The 25,121-nt window shown below is 36.1% G+C and overlaps 2 protein-coding genes and 1 long non-coding RNA gene across 3 annotated transcripts; 1 reads left to right on the top strand and 2 right to left on the bottom strand.

Annotated features, from left to right (window-relative positions):
* Positions 1-2,947: 2,947 nt before the first annotated feature.
* Positions 2,948-18,877, bottom strand: LOC135764994 (atrial natriuretic peptide receptor 1). The gene is made up of 24 exons (XM_065275669.2): positions 18,740-18,877; positions 16,413-16,551; positions 16,233-16,338; positions 16,016-16,148; positions 15,787-15,919; positions 13,939-14,049; positions 13,750-13,852; positions 13,448-13,593; positions 13,228-13,300; positions 12,566-12,710; positions 12,352-12,438; positions 12,130-12,273; positions 11,769-11,890; positions 11,559-11,697; positions 11,422-11,470; positions 11,183-11,284; positions 10,501-10,620; positions 9,912-10,005; positions 5,459-5,546; positions 5,044-5,183; positions 4,712-4,864; positions 4,413-4,511; positions 3,539-3,630; positions 2,948-3,448 (listed from the first exon to the last, which is right to left on the bottom strand). The coding sequence occupies exons 2-24, from the start codon at positions 16,542-16,544 to the stop codon at positions 3,278-3,280; spliced, it is 2,682 nt and encodes an 893-aa protein (XP_065131741.1). The 5' UTR covers positions 16,545-16,551; positions 18,740-18,877; the 3' UTR covers positions 2,948-3,277.
* Positions 6,361-6,967, bottom strand: LOC141281348 (uncharacterized). The gene is made up of 2 exons (XR_012335617.1): positions 6,825-6,967; positions 6,361-6,619 (listed from the first exon to the last, which is right to left on the bottom strand). It is a non-coding gene; the product is annotated as an uncharacterized lncRNA (long non-coding RNA).
* prelid1b (PRELI domain containing 1b) lies at positions 18,762-21,476 on the top strand. Its single transcript, XM_065275670.2, has 5 exons — positions 18,762-18,879; positions 18,988-19,213; positions 19,339-19,452; positions 19,558-19,636; positions 20,731-21,476. The coding sequence occupies exons 1-5, from the start codon at positions 18,788-18,790 to the stop codon at positions 20,832-20,834; spliced, it is 615 nt and encodes a 204-aa protein (XP_065131742.1). The 5' UTR covers positions 18,762-18,787; the 3' UTR covers positions 20,835-21,476.
* The last annotated feature ends 3,645 nt before the right edge of the window (positions 21,477-25,121 follow it).

Genomic DNA, 25,121 nt, shown 5'->3' with positions numbered 1-25,121 from the left:
ACATGAGTCGACGGTGTTTGGACAGAATATTCTCGGCTGTGAGTATTAGATCAGAAATCATTCAGTACAATAATGATCATCATGAAACGACAGTAGAAGAGTTATAATAACATATTTGACTTGTGTAGGTTCTTCTGGCTGTGGTGATTTTGTCCTGGGGTTTTGTCATTTACAGCACACGAGCAGCTGCTCAATGGGAGCTGGAGAAAAGATTTCAGATCAAATCTTAAATAGACGTCATCAGCTGATACTTTGAATCTTACAGGAGTCCTCTTCCAGAATTATATACAGGAGAAAAAGATCTAAAGAAACATCAGAAAGATCTGCTCACTTCTCAACTAAATCACACTGTTGTCATGTAAAATGCACATATGTTGAGTTTGTTTTCATGTCACAATCGTTGATATATGTTTAGAATGTAATATTTATAATAAAAATCTTGATTTGATCTGATCAACTACACCTGTGTCTATGTATTATTAGGTTAGAGATTAGTACAGCCACACGGTGGCGTTGTGCACCTGAAAAAGTCATCTTGATATTGTGTGATCAACATACAGTAACAATCATTAACATCTTCTGATGTGATATAACACACAGAATGTTCAGCTGCACATTTGTGTACATAAAATGCTATAATAGAAAATAAAATTCAAGACATTAATTTAAACAAGCAGTGTCAAGTTTAATATCAAGAAATCAGAAAAATATTTGGAAACATTGTGATGTTTAATTCTGAGAAAGTTATGTTAATAATATCTCAAAGAAATGTTAAGCCATCTCTAAGGTAAATGTTAATTCCAGTGATGTTTATTAATTAATATAAATGTTCAAATCATTTTTCTTAATAAAGTGTCAATTAATGTTTCTTTGCAGAACATCTCTATTTTGTGCTATGTGCTTTATAGGAGACCTGTTTTTAAACCTTTGTTTTGGTTTCTAAAGAAGCGTATAAAACTGTTGTATAAAAGCTATGTTGTGCTGTTGTACTAAATGACAGCTTGTGTACATGCTGTGCTAATAATCAGTATAAATAACATTACCCCCCCCAAAAAAAATTGTCTGGCAAAATGTGTTTTAAATATATGCTAAATACATAGGTAGTAAAGCATTTAATTTGAATCTTTTCATACTTTTTGTAAATTTGTAAGTTTTTTCCCAATGCAATGTGAAAATAAATGCTTTAAAATATATATCAAAATATATAAAAAATATATTGGTTAAAAAAATATTTCAATACATTGCAGCACATATATGTTTAGGCCATTTTTTTGTATATTTTGAAATAAATTTAAATTATATTAAAATATATATATTTTTTGCTGTATGGGATTAAATGTTGCTCATTTAATAACATATAAAGTATGATCATATATTATCTGCTCTCGTCATCATGCAGGAGTTTAAAGAGCGGATGATATAAGGAGACTTTCATCCGTCTCTTCTGTTTTTTTCTATCATGCTAATGAAATGATTGAGTGAATGGCTCTTTTGTGCTCATATGGTGCTCACGCATTTCATTAAAGCTCCATCTGAGACCTCTCAGCATCTGATTATTCCTCTCAACACAAACACTGACAAACAGAGAGCCGTCTGCCCTCATCTGTTTAAAAGCTTCATTTATAATCTGTGTGTGTGTGTGTGTGTGGTCACATCAGTTCACCTGCACAGATATCTGTGTGTTACTGTTCAATCTAAACAACAACTTAATATTTCTAGGTTTGTTAATTTTTGACTCCACCACAAAAAGTATGAAAAAGTGTTTGCATTCTATAAATCTTTCAGGAGTTTAATTTATTCAGGCCTAAAAACACTTTAAAGGGAAGAAAATGATTTAACGAAACTGTGTATGTGCATCAGCTGCAGTCGACACATCAATGACTCCAGACTCTTTCTCTATGACAATAAAGACACACAGTTCTCTCTCTCTCTCTCATTTACTCACATCAACACCTGATGATGTATTTCTCTTTCAGAGATTACAGCGTTCTCTTCTTCCAAACATTTACAGATGTTTTATTTTGGCTCACACAGATACACACAGATATTATTATCATTACAAGAGCTTTGCAGTCTAAATAAAGGTACATGATGCTTTGTTCCTCCAGTCAGAAGACAACATTTTATTGAAATTAGGACTTGTTTATTTGACACAGTTGTGATGTGTTTGTGTTTCTTTCTTTTACTTTTGGAGGAACATGTAAATCATTTAGTGACCTAATCACACCTCCATTATTGAAAACTAAATATAATGTATAAAGTGACTAAATGAAAATAAACAACTGGCTTATCAATACTTGAGTGTTTCCTATCACTGGATTCCTTGTTGTTACCTGAGACTACAAACACCCGAGACTACAAAGACCCGACACTACAAACACCTCACACTACAAACATGCAAGACTACAAATACCCAAGACTACAAATACCCAAGACTACAAATACCCAAGACTACAAATACCCGAGACTACAAACACCTGAGACTACAAACACCCAAGACTACAAAACACCTGATACTACAAAACACCTGAGACTACAAAACACCCAAGGCCACAAACACCCGAGACTACAAAACACCTGAGACTACAAAACACCCGAGGCCACAAACACCCGAGACTACAAAACACCTGAGACTACAAAACACTCAAGGCCACAAACACGCGAGACTACAAACACCCAAGACTACAAAACACTCGAGACTACAAAACACCTGAGGCCACAAACACCCGAGACTACAAAACACCCGAGACTACAAAACAGCCGAGGCCACAAACACCCGAGACTACAAAACACCCGAGACTACAAACACCCGAGACTACAAACATGCAAGACTACAAATACCCGAGACTACAAACACCCAAGACTACAAAACACTCGAGGCCACAAACACCCGAGACTACAAAACACCTGAGACTACAAACACCCGAGACTACAAAACACCCGAGACTACAAAACACCCGAGACTACAAACACCCGAGACTACAAAACATCTGAGGCCACAAACACCCGAGACTACAAAACACCGAAGACTACAAAACACTCAAGGCCACAAACACGCGAGACTACAAACACGCGAGCCTGGAGTTCACAGACACTTCACCATCCTTAAGTTAAACTACAGTTAACTTCACTGTCACAGTTATAAACTACTGTAGTTAATGATAATAATATTGATTAAGAAGAGGATCTGTGTTTTAAAACACAACACATTTGTATTAAACATTCAAACAGCAGAAATCTCCAGTATAAGGACACATTTACGGTAGTGCTAGGACAGTTAGTTGGGGTCACACAGGAGTTCAGTGCTGTTAGATGGGCTGAGGACTCCTGGGATACTGGTGTAGTCCTCTCTGTCAGGCTCCTGGACCATCACTGGTTTCTTTGAATCTTTACTGGGAGCCACAGCACGTTTCCCTTCAAGCCAGTATGTTACCATATCACCTTTACCCTGACAAAACACACATGAGAGTAAACAACACTGTACAGCCTCATCCCAAACATTACCTGACGCTGTACGAGTGTAACGTTATTCACTCACCTTCACCTGTAACACACCTCGACAGGTCAGCGTGTAGCCACCGATCTCTTCCAGCAGGTAAAATGTGCTGCAGCTACACTGAATCTTCAATGCTAAAGAGATATGCACAAAGAAATATATTTTCAAATATACAAACAAATGGCCAAAAAAAAAATGTATGTGAGGACATATATGTTTACAAAAATGTATATTTTTGCCATTAACATTGCATTGGAAGAAAAACTTTGCATTTTATAAACCTGCAATATAACAGGTTTAAAAAAAATAAAATTTTATTTAAACTGCTCAATAGCAGAAATATACTTAGTCTAATTTTATACCTTATATATTTTGTAACAACATATATATTTTGGCCAGGAACAATATATTTTTTGCCGTATAGGTTGTAAAATTAGAAATGTATTTGTTGTCAATGAAGGTTAAAACTAAATATATTTTCAGCTGCAAAAATATACTTTATACATTTATACATCCAGAAAAAAAATAAAAATGTATTTTTTGCCCCTGAAATACATTTTGTAATATATGCTATTGCTAATATATGAAGGTTATATGAAGGTTTTCAAATTCAAAAATATATTTAATTAAGCTTTACTTTCTGCATTTATCATATATTTAAAACATGTATTTACAAAGAATGTACTTAGTTTTGTCTTTTATATCTCATTGATGGTCTGACCATTCAGTGGCTGTAGTTTTAACTATGCTATAATTAAATTGATGTGTTTTATATGTGAAAGTTAAAAGAGCTGTGTGTTGTTGTGCATAGTACACATAAATCACACAAAAGTAAATGATTTGCACATTGAAAATGAATGCTGTTTTGGTGATGCACAGACACTACAGTAAAGCTTTAGAAAGAGCACATCTGTACCCTCACTATTCGACTCCATGCGAGACGCTGTGTTGACCGTATCTCCAAACAAACAGTAGCGTGGCATCTTAGTTCCCACCACACCTGCCACTACAGGACCTGAAAGAGACATCACAAGGGCTCTTATTCACCGTTGACTCAATGTCAAGGACAAGGTTAAATCTATGTTGAATTACACCTTTTGATTTTGCAAATTGAATCAACACTGAACATACAACTGACATTATTTCAACCATATTTCAACGTTGAAGGTCAATCATATGCCTGCTGGTTTAAAACACAGTGGGTCTGGTGTTGACCTGAGTGTATTCCAGCGCGGATCTGCAGTTGGTTTTGTGGTCTGTGGGGGATTCTGAAGGTCTTGCAGACGGACAGCAGGTCGAGAGCCATGCTGGCGATCTCTGAAGCGTGAAGGATCCCGTTCTCTCTGGGTACCCCTGATACCACCATATCTACAATACACACAACTACAGCTGCTTACACATTTACATGAAAACACTGTAATACTAACAGCTGCTGAGTTAGTCATATGTGCAGTTGCTCAGGGTAAACAAGGTCATCATTCTTCATATAAACAATTAAACGTGAAAAGAAGTGTCTTGCGTTAAAGTTATTACAGTAAATCACATACACGCGTCACCGATCGTTTCCACTTTATAGACGTCATAGTTGTCAATGATGTCATCAAAGGTTGTGTAGAGTTTATTGAGGAAGTCAACGACCTGATACGGTGTGCTTGAGCTGGACAACTGTGTAAAACCCACAATATCACTGAGAAATTAAAGAACAAACATCAGATCAAATGAGTCTTAATATAATATTTACCTTCATGCAGTTGCCTTTTATCATACACTTGATTCAAGCAATACATTTTCTTTATTAGTACGTCAGTATTTGTGTTATCTGGAAACTGAACCCACAAACTAACACAATGTTTTACCACATGAGCCTGTTTATTATATTTTTTATTATTCAGAAGAGCTTTTCTAATAAAGCTAAAACAAAATATGAAAGGTGATTGTGAGGGAATATTTCTGTGTGTTTACCTGAAGAAGACTGTGGCACTGATGTAACTCTGAGCTTGTAAAGGTTTGCCCTGTCGCAGGTCATCTGCCACCTGTTTGGGCAACATACCTAAAAAATACACAGCAAACACAAATGCACACACAAATTTGGTTTGAACATTAAGGGGTTAACTCTACATACAGTATGTTTGGTAACACTTTATTTTACGACCCGCAAAGTACCGCGTAATTAAACCGAATTTACAGCGTACCTATTTGTAACAACAGAGTACCTCTACAGTACGTACTTGTAGTTATAAGGGAATAATATTTTAAGTTCGGGGTAATAAGGGGGTAAGAATATATTGAAAATTATTCTCTAAGTATTTCATAACTACAGGGTACCTATTGTAATATTACGTGGTATGTATGACTTACGTCTATGGGTAATATGGTCTATGTGTAATAGGTTTTTTTTTCATATTTGCTACTTACCTGATGAAGTGTTTTGTATAGCCTACAGTTGATGTCTACAAGCCACGTCGGCAAATAAAATATAACACACAATAAAGATAATAGCAACTTGTACCTCTTTGATCTGTATATGTATACAGGAGTTACCAGGTAACTCTTATATTTGCGGGCTGTAAATTGAAGTGGGGCTTATTCCCCGATTGTTCTGTGTATGTACCAGGTAACTCTTATATTTGCGGGCTGTAAATTGAAGTGGGGCTTATTCCCCGATTGTTCTGTGTATGTACCAGGTAACTCTTATATTTGCGGGCTGTAAATTGAAGTGGGGCTTATTCCCCGATTGTTCTGTGTATGTACCAGGTAACTCTTATATTTGCGGGCTGTAAATTGAAGTGGGGCTTATTCCCCGCTTGTTCCGTGTATGTACCAGGTAACTCTCATATTTGCGGGCTGTAAACTAAAGTGGTGCTTTGTTCACCTCTTGTTAATAAATGTTATAGGGTAAATACCATAAACATACAGAATATTGTTATTTTTATTTTAAAACAACTTATTTCAAAACATCTTTAAAACACTATAATTAAGCCAACACTTAATGTTTATTATCACATAACTTTTATTTAAAATAAAAAGTCATGACAATTTTTCATTGTTTTTGCGGCTTGGCTTCCTCTGTTGGTGTTCTTGTCCACTCGGATGATGAGTTGATGTCGTCTCACAAATGCTGTTCTGCATTACATATAAAAAACATAAATGAAAGCCTTCAGTAAATGTTTCTTCACTGTGCCTTGACAGAAACAGAGTTTTCTAAGCCAGTTACGTTTATAAATTTTAGGCTTACTTATGTGCTAGCTAACCTGCTACCGTTAGCTAGCAACTTTCTTGAAAAACATTGTTTGAAATGCGTGAGTCATGTATTAACAAAACCAGTCACCTTATCCAGCATGCGGAACCTGCTAACATCACTCGCAGCTGTACTACACAGTGTAGAACGTTTTTAAAACCTCTTAAAGAAATTTCACCTCAGGATCGCGTTCCACCAAACCTCCTGCAGACGACCGCGCGCTCTACACCTGCGCAGTAGTCTACGCATGTAGTCGTCTTTTGCTTTAGTGGGAGCTGATATCTGCTGTCGTTTCATTCTGGTTTGCCATTGCATAAATTATATTTGGCTAAAATACTTGTGTTTACAGTAAATAAATTGCAAAGCACCACTTCAAATATGTCCGCAAATGTAGGAGTTTCCTGGTAAATAGGAAAGTTGCTATTTTTATTGTACTTACCTTAAAAAAAAGATAACCACATTAAATCAGCTTGACTTTTGTTATTAAAAGCAAGTAATATAGGCTACTAAAATAAAAGTGATATGCTGTTATATTTATTTGCCGATGTGGCTCGTAGACATTGACTGTATACAACATTCAGTAGTCAATATGAAAAATTCACAATAAAAAATAAATAAAACATAATTTCCCCATAGACTTGACTAAGTCATACATACCACGTAATATTACAATAGGTACCCTGTTGTTATAAAATACTTAGAGTATAAATAATTTATAATTCTTCATATTCTTACCCCCTTATCATGGGCGTCGGAACCATTATACGTGGGTGGGACAGGACCCACCCACTTTTTAAGACCAATGATAATGGACCCACCCACTTTTTTTCTAATTTAGCGCATTTGTCTGTTAACTTATCAAAGCGCTGTTAGTCCAAATCCATTCCACTAGAGCAGGGATCCCTAACCTTTGCTTTTTTTACACCGCGGACCCGTTTCAGCTTTTAAACATAATTCGCGGGGGTGAGTGGACGCTGAGTTGCTGTTCGAACATAGTGCTGAAAACCTCATTTTCCAAATGTATAACGTTTTAAACAGAAGTAAATGTCAAAAAACCATGCATTAGGAAAATTAATAACTGCTTTATTTATAGTATATTTTCTATAGACGTGTAAAACCATATTAAAGCGGATTATTTTATTTTCATTGTTTCACGAGTTTGCCTGCCCATTTAGTCTTAATAATTAACGGTAAACAAACTTAGCTTGGTGTTCTTAAAGGCAGCTCGAACCTTCGGACTCGAGCCCCAAGTTCAAGACACAGAAGAAAGAAAGAGGAGATGATGAGGAGAGATGCCAGAAGAATTGCGTCTGTCGCGGAGGCACAGAGACTCCCGTTTTGCTTTTAATGATAATTAACACAGCACTAAATGGGGTTCCTTTCAAACGTTAAAAGTGTAGGCTACTCGTTAAAACATTATTACTGCTGTAAAATAGTTTATTTTGATTATGGCACGATCGCTGGAATATTTTCAAGTTTTTTTTACAGAAGCCATTTACTTTTCATTTGCGATATGAACGTCTTCACATATTTTTATTATTTGCGAGGTACATTTGCAGATAATTCATAAAGTCATACCTCTGTTTAATCGATTGTGTTTTAGAAGTACACATGCTCAAACTCTTATGACAGCATTGTTTCCCGACGGATACCATAAAATAAAGTGATCTCATTTCCAGAATCTCACATTTATATTTCTCTAAGAGAGAGAAAGAGAGATTGTGTATAACAAATAAAAAAGGTATACAAAAGTTGTATCAGTTTACCTTCATTCGTTTTTCCTTTTATTTCCTCAAAATAAAAAATAAACATTGTAGCCTACTGTCAGCAGAGTAGAGAAAAAAATGACACAGAGAAAGATAAATGAAACATGACATCTGTCATTATTTGCAAAATATTTAAAGGGCTATTACCAGAATTTCGACCGCAATAGGCTACTGTATTTAATTTAATAAACGCAAATTTTCAGGCTAATTAAAAGGAAACATGAAAATGTCAAATATTGCAGTAAATGTATTTTTCGGGGGTGGGGGGGGGATATGTGGGGACCCACCCACTTTTCATTTGCTTCCGACGCCCATGCCCCTTATTACCCCAAACTTAAAATATTATTCCCTTATACCTACAGGTTACCTACCCTGTTGTTACAAATAGGTACGCTGTAAATTCGGTTTAATTACGCGGTACTTTGCGGGTCGTAAAATAAAGTGTTACCCCGTGCAGCCAAACACTAAACACAACCCTCACTGAGATAACACACACTGTCACTCACAACACACTGAGAGGAAAAACACTAACATCAAACACCAATACACAAAATACTAACTTTATATCTTTACAGTTTTAACAATTTCGGTGATGTCACACCAAGTAATGTTTTCTTTAAAGAATGATTTATTTATTGATTTATCACATTATTTTTTTAGAACACCATAATTTTTTAAGGTAAATGAAAATTAGCAGTTTGCTTCAGTTGTCTGTAGTAATTTACGGAATTACAGTAATGAGAAAAAAAGGTAGAAACTTAAAGTACATGAAAGGTAATATTATATATAAATGAAATACATATATGAAATTGAAATTTATATTTATATGAAATTGCAATCAGCAGTGTTTGAAAGGCACAAGGCTGAAATCAATTGTGTTTTGAATGTGTGGTTCACAGTTTTGACAGCAGTGTGTTAGCATTTGAACAAAGTGCTGTAAATCCACAGTGTTGTGCAGGTTGTGATTAAAGTCATGGAATAAGTGTGTAAAGTTTTGAAAACTGTGTTCAAGCAATGAAAAACGAACTAGAGTTTGGTCCACATGAACTGCTGCTGTGCAGACTGTAGTTAGAGTTTTGCACATGTGACTCCAGTTGTGCCCACTGGCGTTTAGCAATCGAAAAAAACTGTAATGTGAAACTATAATAATAATAATAAAGGCATATCATTTTTTGTCTTTCATTTAAAAATGGATTAAAAATGTAATCGAATCAAGGAATTGGAGAATCGTGACACCCCTAATAATTATGATTAACCAGAGCATGATTTTTTTTCTTATGTGGCGGAATTAAGCTTCCATACTTTCACACTTAACGTTTTTGCAATTCAGTTTTACAGAAGACAGGCAGAGAATCTCTTGTCCGTATTAAATATACAGCACATTACTGTTAATAACACAATGTTTGTTTACTGTAAAGAAGTCGGTCTGTCTTTTGTTTCTCCAGCATCAAATCTTGTGTTCGTTCCCCCACCAGAACCTCCAGATGTTTACTGTACTTCTCCATCTAAACAAACACACGGAGATACACACGCACACACACACACACACACACACACACACACACACACACACACACACACACACACACACACACACACACACATTCTGGTTTCCATGTTTTGTGGGGACATTCCATAGACGTAATGCATTTTATACCGTAAAAACTGTATATTCTATTCCCCTTACCTACCCCATTCCCTAACCCCAACCATCACAGAAACCCTTCTGCTACTTCACATTTTCAAGAAACATCATGTTGTTTGATTTATAAGCTTGTTTCCTCATGGGGACATCAAAATGTCCCCACAAGGTCACAAAAACACTGGTATTCCTATCTTTGTGGGGACAATTGGTCCCCGCAACGTGATAAATACCAGGTACACACACACACACACACACACACACACACACACACATTATTGTAAAGACACTGTGTGTATACTTCAGTGTGTGTGTGTGTGTGTGTGTGTGTGTGTGTGTGTGTGTGTGTGGTACTGACCAGCTCCATCATCATGTCCACAGGACTGACTTTGTGTGGGTTGATTTTGTTGACAAACTTGCGTATCTGCTCAAAAGTGGGCCGGTGGGTAGGGTTATGGGCACGGCACCTTCGAATCAGCTGATAGAATAGAGAGAGAGAGACTTTAAAACATTTGAGTCTCAAACCTGATGTGAACTATGTACTTCATCAGTACTGTTTTCAGTTTTTCTACATTTACTATATAGAGGTATATGTGTTTAAGTCATTTTTGTTTAAATCTGTCATATACGGACAACATTTCTGCTAAATTCCTAATAAAAATAATGTTTTTATTTGCACTGATTGGCAGAAAACTGAAAACAGAGAAACTTGCAATGATAAAAAGATGCAATGTTTTCAGATCTTGAATGAAGAAAACAAGTTTTTATTTATTTTTAAACAGCACAATACTAATGTTTTACATGTATTTCAGGAATAGTTCAAAAATGAATATTTGCTCTTATGTCACTTCTGAGTTTTACTTTCAAATTATTATTAATGCGTTAATTTTGGCAGCCTTAGTCACAATACATCTAGAAAAGATGATTCAATGCACAACTGGAGTGGTCTCTTCATTTTTTTCTGTATATATTTTTGTTTGATATGTGGTGATATAAGTGATCCAGATATGTTTTCATAAGTTGAGCACATATAAACAAACCTCAGCGTACTCAGTAGGACAGGGACAGGTGCTGTCAGCTTTACCCGAAATCAATTCAGGCAGTGGAGGACACCAGGCACACTCCAGAGAGCTGTCTTCAACCTGACAGACAGACAGACAGACGGAGAGACAGACAGACGGAGAGACAGACAGACGGAGAGACAGACAGACGGAGAGACAGACAGTGAGTATAAGAGCATAACTGCACAAACTGCACACACAGATGTTGACATACTCACAGGTACTGGGTCATTTCTAGTGGCAATCTCCAGTAAGATTATTGAATAACTGTGAAGAACACAAAGAAAACAATAAATACTGCACTCCATTTGTTTAAAGATGTGGAAGAGAGAAAGGGATTTATGTGTGTGATCACCTGAACACATCTCCGGCTAAAGTGGGCTCCTGGTCCCCATTCTGAGCTTCAGGTGGTGTGTAGACCTCCTTCAGTCTCTGCTGATATGTAGTGAGAGGTTCAGGAGAGTCTTCACGCCGAAAAACCCACAGACAATAATCTGTTCAGAGTAAAGTCATGTCAATCTCTGTCTGTCTTATAGAGAACAGGTGTGCTGAGACTGTATTATACCTGTGATTTTACAAACCCAGCGGTCGTCTATAACACAGTTAGATGATTTAAGGCGTCCGTGGCAGATCTTATACTGATGGAGATAAGACATCCCACGAGCAATATCAGTAGCAAAGGAGAATCTAAAAAAATTATAAAGCTTCTGAATTTATTAAAAATAGAAAGAATGTCAAAAAAGATTTGAGTATGGCTTAAATTTATCAGTGTGCCTGTGTGTGTGTGTGTGTGTGTGTGTGTGTGTGTGTGTGTGTGTGTGTGTGTGTGTGTGTGTGTGTGTGTGTGTGTGTGTGTGTGTGTGTGTGTGTGTGTGTGTGTGTGTGTGTGTGTGTGTGTGTGTGTGTGTGTGTGCATGTGTGTGTACCTGAAGCCCCAGTTTAAAGGAATCTCTTCATTCAGTAGAACATCATTCAGACTTCCTTTAGGACAATACTCGATTATTATGGCAACATTAGGAACCTCCACACAACCTCCAAAAAACTTACAGAGGTTGGGATGGTCCAGTTCCCTAAAGACAAACATAAACGTTTGAATGCGATGGAGGATATTTAGAAAGAGAAGAACGTTGTGTTGTTATGTTTCTTACCTCACTTGCTTCACCTCTTGACGAATGGTCTTTGTAAGGGAAAATGTTTTTGATTTAATTTTCTTGATGGCAACGGTTCGTCCGTCACTGAAAACACAAAAGAAACGATGGACTCAAAGTACTTACATGCAGATTAACTTGTAGTGAAAGCTTTTGACTCATAGCGGACTGTGTGTGAGTATTGTACAGTTTGTGTGTGTGTTTGTGTACTCACTAGATGCCTGTGTGTGTGTAGAGTTGTTTTCGTGATGTGTTAACACCCGTGTATGAGCTCAGCGCTGTCACACAACTGGCATTGGAGTCACTGTTTGCAGCTGGAACGCTCATGATACTGCCCATGGTCGCCCGGGCAACATAATCTGAACACACACACACACACACACACACACACACACACGTTACACAAAATATTAAAGCACACACAGAGAGAGAGAGAGAGAGAGAGAGAGAGAGAGAGAGAGAGAGACAGAGACAGAGAGAGAGAGAGAGAGAGAGAGAGACACACACACACACACACACACACACACACACATTACACAAAATATTAAAGCGCACACACACAGAGAGAGAGAGAGAGAGAGAGAGAGAGAGAGAGAGAGAGAGAGAGAGAGAGAGAGACAGACAGACACACACACACACACACACACACACACACATTACACAAAATATTAAAGCACACACACAGAGAGAGAGAGAGAGAGAGAGAGAGAGAGAGAGAGAGAGAGACACACACACACACACACACACACGTTACACAAAATATTAAAGCACACACAGAGAGAGAGAGAGAGAGAGAGAGAGAGAGAGACAGACAGACACACACACACACACACACACACACACACACACACACACACACACACACAGGTTGTTCACCTTGTTTAATTTGATTGAAGTCAATGATCCAACTTTCATCCCAGAAGAGCTTCTGTTTCTGATATTTAAACCACTGCAAACACAAAAACATAAATCTATACACACTACACAACTTTACACAGACATCTTAACAATATCATCTGAGAAATATGTGTAGCAGAGTTCATTGTAAAAGTCATAAGCATTCATAAGCTCAGTATTACAATCTGTATGTGCTCACCATAGCACTGATGATGAAGCTGATGATGACGATGGTCACAGTAAGAACGATTGCAGCTTGTACAGTAGAACCTAGTGGACAATCACCACAGTCTGCAGGACATGTTGCACAACTCTCTTCTTCTTCACAAATACCATCACCACACACTGACACACACACACACATACACAATATTCATACATCAGCTGTGTACACAACAAGTGTATTAATAAAGACTACAAATAATAATAACAATATTGTTGTAATGTTTATTAGCATCTGTTAACTTTACTAATACACAGAGAGAGAGAGAGAGAGATTACTGATAGCAGGTAAGACCGAGCTTTTGGCCTCCAGTGCGACCTGCATGTTTCCCACACGGATGTGAGCGATCAGAGACGTCAAGCCCTCATGAAACAACACCACCTAAACACAGAGCATCATCATGACATCATCATGACCTCATCATCATACAGTCTACAGTCATAGACATAGCTGTGTGTGTGTTTGACCTTTGCAGTCCAGTTTGTCTGGGACATTTTTCCAGAAGTCGAGATGGTGTGAGTGAAGATTTTTCCATCATCTGGAATCCAAGGACCACAGATTCTCTCCTCTGCCTCTTTCTACACAACAAATACAAACCACAGCTACAGTGAACAGCAGTGTAGATAATATCACTACCTAAACATTGCAAAAGCTTTAAACTCTATTTTATTACAACTCAAGAATGTGATTTAAAAATTATTCCGGTCAGAAGCAAAAAGTATTCTAAATGTCACAAAGATAAAACATCAAAATGTATTTGTGATCTGGACCATAAAACCACTCATATGGGTACATTTTTTGAATGTGAGATTTAAAATGAGATCTATTCTTTGAGATTTCCACTGATGGTTTGTTAGGATGATTGTTGTGGGCGACAATCCGAGCAGGGGAAACTAATTGCCAGACGCGCTTCCTCAATGATAATGAACCCAAAGACTTTGTTTTATAGATTTATTTGAGTGAGAAACAAACAAGGTTGTGTATCCAATACATTTCATAATTATTTCACTGGCATATGAAATGGTGTCCAAACAGCCTTCTTCAGCAGTCAACAAAAAATAAGACTTCCCCAGTCACCCCCTCTCTCCAATCCTAAACCAAACAGGTAGACATATGCATGCTTTACCTCTTCCACCACCACCAGGTGCTTTAATTACCATAAGTGATCAAAAAGGTGTTCAGAGTAATAAACTCATACCTGGCTCTTACAGTCATATTTGGCTGAAATGCAACAATTTGAAAATCTGAGGGTACCAAACAATCGAGAAAATATTGAGAAAATCGCCTGTATAATATTTATTTGATATATTTACTGTTAGAAATGTACAAAATATCTTTATGGAACATGATCTTTAATTAATATCTTAATATCGACTTATGACTAGTTTTGTGATCCAGAGTAAGATTTATTATCAAATGTAGTTAACTCTTTCCACACCATTGACGAGTTGTCTCATCAAATACACTCTCAAAAATAAAGGTACCAAACTGTAACTTTTCTGTCACTGGGGCTGTACCCTTTCAAAAAGTACAGCTTTGAACCTAAGGATTTCATTTTAGTACCTCAGTAGTACATACTGGGACCAAAGAGAGCTTATTAGTACCCCAAAAATACATATTAGTATCTCAAAGGTACATATTGGTACTAAATGTTTATATATCTGTACCTAATGGTCCATACAATTTCCTTTTTAAAGGGTGCTGCCCCACTGACAGCTAGGGTACATATTTTGACTTTTATCTAACAATGTAGGTCCTAAAGTTACGGTCATCTACCCAAAATTGTATTCTGTTTTGTATTCCTGTAAAGGTACCAAACAGAAACTTAGGGTACAGCCCCAATTACAGATAATGTACAGTTTTGTACCCTTATTTCTGACAGTGTAAGAGAAAACGCTTCCCTAACAATGATGAGTTTTACAGCAATCCATATTTCTGTTATTATCCACTAGGTGTCACTCTTACCCAACTTATAAAATACTGAAACATAAACTGATCCAAAAACTCTGTGTATGTTTTGATGAATGCTCTGAATCTGATCTCTAACAAAAGTCCTTCACAAACATTCAATTATTTCAGCGTTTTGCTCAAAATTTGGTCTTTTGTGGAAGCCTACCCATATTGAGAGGTGATAAAAAGAAAATAAATTAAGATAGGATGAAATATCTGATGAAGTCTTCAGCACACATTACAACTTTAAACGTTCATAAATTCTTTTACAGACTTTTACAGTAAGAAGTTTTGCACAAATTGAAATATACAGCCTAAAATCTTTCTCGATGAAAGCAGAAACTTTGCTGCAAGAAACTTTGTACCATGAATCCCATGGGGCAGGAGTGGATGTTGGCATGATGGATGCAGCAGTTTTCTCCGTTCGCATCTCTCCAGTTGCTGGGACATTCATGATGCTCACAGAATCTTCTGGCTTCATCTGGGTCTGTGATGGACCTGAGGGACACAGAAGAAACTCTAACATGTCTTAACTTTACCTTAGAAATAAAATAGTATTTTCCTGTAGAGATTGATAAAGAGACAGACACAGACCTGTGTATGAATATATTATTGTTGACAGCCCACTGGTAAAACTCATCTCTGACTGTGACGGAGTAAATAACAGTGAACTCTTCACCGCTCAGAACCTTCTCTGGAGGACGGAGAATCCACGCCATTTCCAAACCTGAACACATAAATATCAATTCATAAAGTGATGGACGAGAAAATAAACTCGAATAAATGAAGTGAAAATAAGAAATATTGTGACCTCCACAGTCGATCATGTTGAGTTCATCTGGTTTGTCCAGAGGCCAGCAGTCATATTCACTGTTGTCTAAATCATGCCATCCGAACACACAGACCACCAAACACATCTACAACAATAACATCAAGACTCAGTTAGACATCACCTCATGTTAAACTCTTAACTTTCTGAAAGATTTCTTACCATGCGTATGATGTGATAAATCACAGATGGACTCATAGTGATGCAGGTCGATGAAGCTTTGAGTGTTGGGTGTTTGTGATGAGATTCAGTGTTTGGATGTGAGGATGAGGGGTGGGAGGGGATGATGTGCATCCTTTACCTGAATATAACAAACCACAATTAAAATACTCTTATATATTCACACATCAGCTGACATAACAACATCATAATCAATCACATGTGTTTAAACTGTTTTAATAAAAGATTAAACTCTTACAGTGGGTTTTGGTTGAGTAGTGTGTATTAGTAGTGTGCTTTAGTTATGCATTGATTTATGAATGAGATGATTTGTAGTTTTAAATTTGTTCGCACAGCGCCATCTGGTGGAAAACATTAAAGGTGCAGTATAAAAAGAAGAAATATTGGCATTTTAATAAATTCAATATAGATTTTGTTTTTGACAAATGTCTTGCTTTCTCCACGTAATACATGTCATTAATTGTGTAGTCTTTAATATGCAGTTATAACGGTAATTGTAATTAGTTTACATACAGGTAAATGTGAGTTTTTGTGATACTTTGAGTATTATTGGCTCTTACTTGTATTTTTGATGATCTTTATCTGTATATTATCGTGATCAGTACAGTGAATTCAATGTTTTCAGTGTCTGTTTCTCACTTCGAAGGCCGCATCCTCCCGAGGTCGCATATGCAGGCTGCATACGTCATCAAGCCTGGTTTATTAAAATTAACTGAGTATTACATTCGTATTTCATTAGTATATTACAACAGTTTACGATAAACTAGGAAAAACTATCAACTTTATAATTGTTAATATTCTGAAAAAAAGACAGTCTTGATGACGTATGCAGCCTGGAAATGCGACCTCCGGAGGCTGCAGCCTTCAGATTTGAAACGGCCCGTCTTTGTGGCTTTTTTGATTTTGTGAGTATTGTTCGCTCTTTTTTAATTAATAATAAATGTATTTGTGATTATCTTTATTTTACCGTGATAAGTACAGTGAATTCGGTGTTAAATGTGTGTGAATATTAAAGCCAGCAGTAGCATGTCAACGCGCGGCTGATGAGAGAGCCTCGCGGGAGCGCGCACAAGGCGGAAATGAAGCGGACGTTACAGCAACGGATCTGCGGATTTACAGTGAGTTTGATTCACTGCGTGTTGTTTATTTAAAATATTCTCAATGTTTGATTCCGGTTTCACTCGTCATTATAAAGATTTATTTGTTGTTAAGAAATGTAAATGTGTAAAATAAAGTTGAGAGTGAAATACTGAGCACTGTTTACATGATATCGACTCTTTTCGTCTGGAGGTTTATTCACTGATTTATAATAAACATGATACAGTCATCATTATAACATTATTATACTCGATCACATTAAACCACGCACGCGTGTGTGTGTATTTATGGTCTGTTTTCATAAGTTCCGCTTTATGGCCGTAACAGATAATCACTATGGTAACCGATGCTTCCGCCTGAAGTGACGCACCACTATAGCATTAAAATACCATAATATTCTTTTTAGTATCTTGGGTTACCATGTAAATAAACTAATATTATATGATAATTGTAAATCTTCATGGTAAATATTAGCATCATGGCTGCAATAATTTTTATACTCTATATCATAGACATTATATATAATGTCTATGCTCTATATACTGTCTGTTAAGATTATTAACATCCGGGTTATAATGTAAATAAATAACTGATCCCCCATTCATTTATAATGATTTTACAGTGGAAACAATAGTGGGATTTTAATCTGAAGCAGATGAATCAAAAGCATTGTTTTTTAAAAAATTTAAATACTATGGTATATGAATATGGTGTTTATACTGTACAGTTACATTATCTGTGTCTGTGTAATCCAGGTTAAAGTTTCAGACTAATGATGAGATCACGAGCATCAAAGTTTGATTTCAGTCTCTGTCATGATCTTACTCAGTCAATATTAAAGATACCAAGAAGATTAAATCACAAATAAATGACTTAAGCTGGGTTTAAACAGACTGGATCACATTTATGTAACATTGTATTACATAACAATTAATCACAACTAATTGTTTGCAGAATAATTGAAGAATAATGTTTACATCATATATATGTGTGTGTGTGTGTATTGTGTATAATAATTATGCATATATGTGAATGTTTAATGGGTGTTTTCATAATGATTTGTGTGTTTATGCACATTTTGTTTTTGTCTATTGTTGTGATTTTGATGAGGATCCGATCACATTTGATGGCAGATCACCTTCATTCCTAGGGGTTCACGTACTTTTTCTTGCCAATGTATTTAAATGCTATACTTCTCAAAAGTGAATAACCTGATGTTTGTTTCAGGTCTCTGTTGTTCAGATCCGTCAGAGGTTGTGATGGGGAAATATTTCTTCAGTGAGACGGACATCAAGAGCTCATGGGAATTTGTGTTGACAGCGTTCTGGCAAAGATACCCAAACCCATACAGGTACACCGTACGGCTGATCTCAGACATCATCATCATAGTGTTTGTGTTGTGTCTGTAAATGTTAATGAAAGTAGCATTAGTTTAAGTTATCATTTCTCTCTCTCTCAGCACTCACGTTTTGACGGAGGATGTAGTTTTTCGTAAAGTGACATCAGATAACTGCCTTATCTCTCGTCGACTGCTCACCAAGACCAATCGGCTTCCTCGGTGGGCGGAGTGCATCTTCCCAGGGAACCTATCACGTTCTGTTTATATCATTGAGGATTCAATCGTTGACCTCAGCAACAGAAGCCTCACGACCTTGACGTGGAATATAAATCATGCAAAATTAATGGTATATAACAACACACACACACACACACAAATGTTTCTGCTATATTAGTACATACTACAGAATAGACAATATGCCTTTGGAGGTAGTATAAAGAAAACAGACTGACACATGTGTGTTGTGTTCAGCGGGTCGTGGAGCGCTGCGTGTTTTTTGGTGAGCGGGACCGGCCCGTTTGGACACGGCTGACAAGAGAGGCTTGGATTTCTTCAGGAGTGTTTGGACTCTCCAGACCGATACAGGTAATGAATCCATGGCTTTATCAGTCGATCCATTCATCCATTCAAGACTTTATCAGACATGTTTAAGATGTTCAGGAGTATTCTCATGTTGTTTTCTTCTTGTAGAAGTTTGGTTTGGCCAGATTGAGAAGTAATCAGATGAAAGCTATGATGGGTTTAGAGTACGCGCTATCAAACCTACAAAGTAAGACAAAACCCTCAACAATATAAAATATTACACATGCATGAGTCTTCCACAGTAAAGATCTGTCTGTCAATCTCTCTGTCTGTCTGTCTCTGTGGCAGTACTGCAGGGTGTTCATCAATTATTATTTGATATAATAAACAAAGTTTAACTGTTTTTTTGTAATATTATTCTACTTACTGTATCTAGTAGTAAAAAAAAATCAAAATTTCTCACGCTGGGGATTAATAAAGTATGATCTTACCTTATCTTTACACTAAAATTCAGCTACATTAAAGATGCCATAGAATGTAAAACTGTATTTATGGAGGCATAGATGAATAAAACGAGTTGTGTGCATGGGAAAGACATATCATGAGCCCCAAACATGATTGTTTCCTCCTTCTTATGTAAACCTCGTGCATGCAAAAGACCGCTGGAAAACAGACCAATCACAACATAACACCAACTGTGATGTTACAGTCCAGATGTACACCACAACATTAAATGACACATTAAATTATTACGTTGTTACAATGCTAAAAACAAAGTTGTGACAGCTGAGTTAGCGCTATATGCTAGTTAATGCTATATGCTAGCGTTTAGGCTGAAGTTCTACTATTGACGTTACAGTTACGTTTTGCAGGTCCATACTGAAAAAAACACAAACCTACCACTCATAAACATCCATTAACAATCTCCAAACAATTGATTATTCCTCAAAATCTGATACAGACTCAAACATAAGATCTGTTTACACACACACACAGAGCTACTAAAGGAGAAACAGCCAATCAGAGCAGAGCTCATCATTATTATTCATAACCCTTCAAATAAGATAATAGTAGATCATTTCATTATAAAGACAAATCCTAGGGTTGTAAATTGACACGAAAAACTGACTCTGGATCATTTTTGCACTTAATAAAGTCACAAACCTTCTTTGTAGATATCAGAGAATTTAACAGATTATTACAATGCATTCTTTGGCACCTTTAAATGAAACATTAATGTACAATATATATTATACATAATAATGTTTATTTTAAAAGCTTTGCGATGTAAACATGACCCAAATATTATTATTATTTGTGTTTCTGTGTCCATCTGTTCAGAAACATCAAGCTCATGTCAAGCAGACGCCGGCAAAAACTCTACAGAGAAAACAAAAAACTGCAACTCTGCCTCAACAACTCAGAAACCTCAGCAATACGTATGATCAACATGACGGTAAAAGGGACAAAAACATTTCCAGGTCATTCAAAAGATTTTCTGTACTTGTTTCTATTCTCATTACTGTAAACTAAATCAATCTCAGTCGGATTTCTGTAATGTAACATTTTTACATTCTTTCATTCAGTATTTGTTTTACTTATAAGAATCACTGGATTACATTGTTTGTAATATAATATCAAATACGTCTGATGTGAAGTAATAAAATGAATTAGATTGACTTTTATGTTAATGACAAAGAACATTTGAGAACAAATATTAAAAAAAAAAATTGGGGGATGAAGACATGTTTTAATGAAGAACCCTTAGCTGGGGTGATGATGATGATGATGATGATGTTCAATAGCTGCTAAAGTAAAGCTGTGGAGACTGAAGTTTGTGTAGTGGTGTATTTTAGACATCTAACAGAAATGCATTGTCTGCCTTTAGCTCTTGTATGCTTACTCTTGACCCAGAATATATCAGGAAAATCAGAACGGATGTCCTTGATGATGTCATGTACTATATTTATTTTAATTTGTGATATTTATTAAATGAAATCTCAGGGAAACTGTAATTGTTTACAGTCAATACTGTGACCTTGAAATGTGTGTGTGTTGTGATTAAAGGGGTCCTATTGTGCTTTTTACTTTATAACTTTATTTTGTGTGTAATGTTGCTGTTCAAGCATAGAAAACATCTGAAAGTCCACTCCAAAGAGAAATATTCAGCAGAACTACAGCACAAACACTTTATTTCACAAGGTATACACAATGAAGCTTGGTTGAGCAGCTTTAGTATTGTGTTAACATGCTTTTCCTTGCCAGATTCTTCACATTTGCATTGCAAGACATTACTATACCTCTCCTGGCCTACATACTTCTGTACATGTCTACAATTCTAATGATGATATTTGCATCATGTGAAGTATATACTTAGTTAGGACTTCACATACTAGCTGAGCTCTGTTTGTGACATACCGGTGCTGCAATTATGTAACAGTTGTGAAAAATGATGTTTTTGATCAAGCATGAAAACCTTTTCTAAAACTCTGTAAGAGGGCTTAAAGGATCACTCCACTTTCTTAAAAAAATCCAGATAATTTACTCACTTCATGTCATCTAAGATGTTTATGTCTTTCTTTGTTCAGTCGAGAAGAAATTAAGTTTTTTGAGGAAAACATTCCAGGATTTTTCTCCATTTAGTGGACCTCAACAGTTTACAGTTTCAATGCAGCTTCAAAGACGCATAAGGGTTTTATTAGAGGTTTTCAAAGAAAGCATAGAAAAATCTTTTCTTCCACCTACTTTATGACAAGGAATAATAACTTTAATCCCAAAACCAAACAAAGACCCCCTTCTCATAGACAATTGGCGCCCAATCACCTTACTAAATAATGATTACAAAATAGTAACCTTAGTAATGGCTAAAAGAATTAAATCAGTACTAAATTCTATTATAGATGAAACACAATCAGGATTTATGCCTAATAGACATATCTCAAACAACATACGTTTAATATTAGATATTTTGGATTACTCACATTTACTTCCAAAAGAAAGCTTTTTGTTATTTTTAGATTATTATAAAGCATTTGACACTACACTAGAACATGATTTCCTGTTTCAGGCGATGCATAGAATTGGATTTGGTGAAACTTTTTGTAAAATGGTCCACATGCTGTATAGAAATAGTAATAGTTCCATGAAGTTAGGTAATAGCACTTCTCCTAGATTCTTTTTAAAACGTGGTGTACGACAAGGATGTCCAGTATCTCCCTATCTTTTCATAATTGCTACCCAATTTTTAAGCTTGTATGTCAAAACAAGTAATCTAAAAGGTATAAGTGTTGATAATTCAGAGATAATTATTAGTCAATTGGCAGACGACACTGTTTTATTTTTGGAAGACTCTCTTCAAATTCCGATTGCATTTCATACTCTCCAGCTTTTCTCTAGAGCTTCAGGTCTACACCTTAATCTTAATAAGTGTGAACTGCTTTCAGTTAAAAATTGCTTGACTTCTTCAATTAATGGTATTGCTGTTAAAAATAGTGTTACTTATTTAGGTATACAGATAATTGAAGACAAGTTAAGGTGCTCTGCGAACTTTGATCCAATTATAACAAAAACTAAAAAAAGGTTTAACTGCTGGTTGCAAAGGGACCTTTCTTTAAAAGGCAGAAGTTTACTTGTCAAAGCTGAGGGCTTATCTCGCCTCACTTATGCTGCTCAATCTTTGCATATTGACAAGTCCACTTGCAAATTAATAGATAGTATTTTGTTTAAGTTTTTATGGAAAAACAAACCCCACTATTTAAAGAAGGCAGTCATAATAAACTCTCACAAAAATGGAGGACTAAATTTTATTGATTTCAATACATTAAACAGCTCAATTAAAATCAATTGGCTAAGTCGATTCCTTAATAACCCAACCTCTGTGTGGAATATATTCCCTCACTTTGTCTTTTCACAATTGGGTGGAGTACATTTTGTTTTAATGTGCAATTATGATATTCAAAAACTTCCTGTTAAACTTTCTAACTTTCACAAACAGGCTCTTTTGGCTTGGAATCTTATGTACAAGCATAATTTTTCCCCCCACAGGTGTTATATTTTGAACAATAGGAATATTTTATTTAAAAATAAGTCTTTGTTCTATAAGCACTGGTTTGATAATGGAATATATCTTGTGGGGCAGCTCTTTGATAAAGAAGGCATATTGTTCAGATATGCTGAATTTCTTTTGAAATACAATATACCAGTAACTCCTAAAGAGTTTGCCATTGTTATGGATGCCATACCATCTGGTTTGTACATGCTTTTCAAAAATTACACATTATCTATAAGATCAATTTCATTACCGGAGCCTGTGAACACTCCTATGGGGAAGATATGTTTTGTGGAAAAGAAAGGAAGAAACCATAAAATAAAAGCTATACTCATTGAAAATGTTGCTTGTGCTCCCTCTGCAGTTTCATATTGGAATAGACTTTTTGATAATTTAAATTGGAATAACATATGGTCCTTGCAACAAAGATTTTTACTTACAAACAAAGTAAAAGAAGTTTCTTTTAAATTACTTCATAATATATACCCTACCAAAGATTTTCTAAGGAAAAGATTCAACTCTAATTTCGACACCATATGTACCTTTTGTCAGAATGACACTGAAACACTTCTTCATATGTTTTGGTTGTGCAATTATACTCAGCAGTTTTGGAAATATGTTGGTTTATTTATTTCAAATAATATTGTTAAAGGTTTTTTCATGAGTCCTAAATTTGTTATTTTTGGATTTTTTGAAGGAGACTCAAATGTGTGTTTTATAATAAATCTGATTTTGTATTTGTGTAGGTTTTATATACATAAATGCAAATTTTCTAACTGTAGACCAATTTATGTTGTATTCTTGCAAGAGTTTAAACAGTATTTAAAAACAATTTTGTTTTCTCTCAACAAGAAAGCAATCAAAACATGCACAATTTGCACGACTTTTAATCTTTTCAATGTTTTTGATCTGTGATGTCTCTTAAATTTTATAATGTCCTCGCCTTCTTGTAAATGTATACTTTTTCTTTTATCTGATATGAGCCATTATAATTATTTTATTTTTGTTGGTATTTTTGTTCTTTTCTTATAATGTTATTCATAATTGTTGATTGTAATTATTCAATTTTGTTCAATAAAAAAAATAAAATAAAAAAAAAGACGCATAAGGGTCTTATAGTGAAACAATCATCACTTTTGGCAAGAAAAATAAAAAATTTAAACCTCAACTTCTCATCTTGCACTAGCCGTGTGAGGCGCTAGCGTGACCTTCCGTATTAGGTGATCACATGGAAAGGTCACACGAGTCATCATGATGTATGTATGCGAAAGTACAACTTCAGCAGTGTTTACAAGTGTGGAGAAATAGGAGCGTTCAGACTAGAGTTCTCAACGGGTCGGGCCGGCCCGACAAACCCGGCGGGACCCGCGGGTTCGGGTCAAAAATATAAGCAAATGAGTCGGGTCGGGTCAGACCTCGGGCTTAATCTTTTACGCTTCGTGAAAAAAATTATTAATCATCACTGCTGTTCACCGTAAAGAAAGTCTGTTCTGGCTGCTGCGTGCATCACAGAGAGGGGCGGGGGATAGCAATAAGCTCCGGCGCGGATCAGCAACGGATCCAGACCGGAGCTGCCGGCTTCAGAGCGGATCCGCCCCGGAGCTTATTGCTATCACTGCGTGCACGCCTGTTGTCTGGAGAAGAAGAGATGGAGAAAAGTAAACTTGCCGCAGGTGAATTCACC

The sequence above is a fragment of the Paramisgurnus dabryanus genome, chromosome 21 (genome assembly GCF_030506205.2).
Source record: "Paramisgurnus dabryanus chromosome 21, PD_genome_1.1, whole genome shotgun sequence".
In the NCBI taxonomy this organism is placed as follows: Eukaryota; Metazoa; Chordata; class Actinopteri; order Cypriniformes; family Cobitidae; genus Paramisgurnus; species Paramisgurnus dabryanus.
Note: the sequence above shows the minus strand (reverse complement) of the source record. Positions and strands in the feature narration are given on the sequence as shown.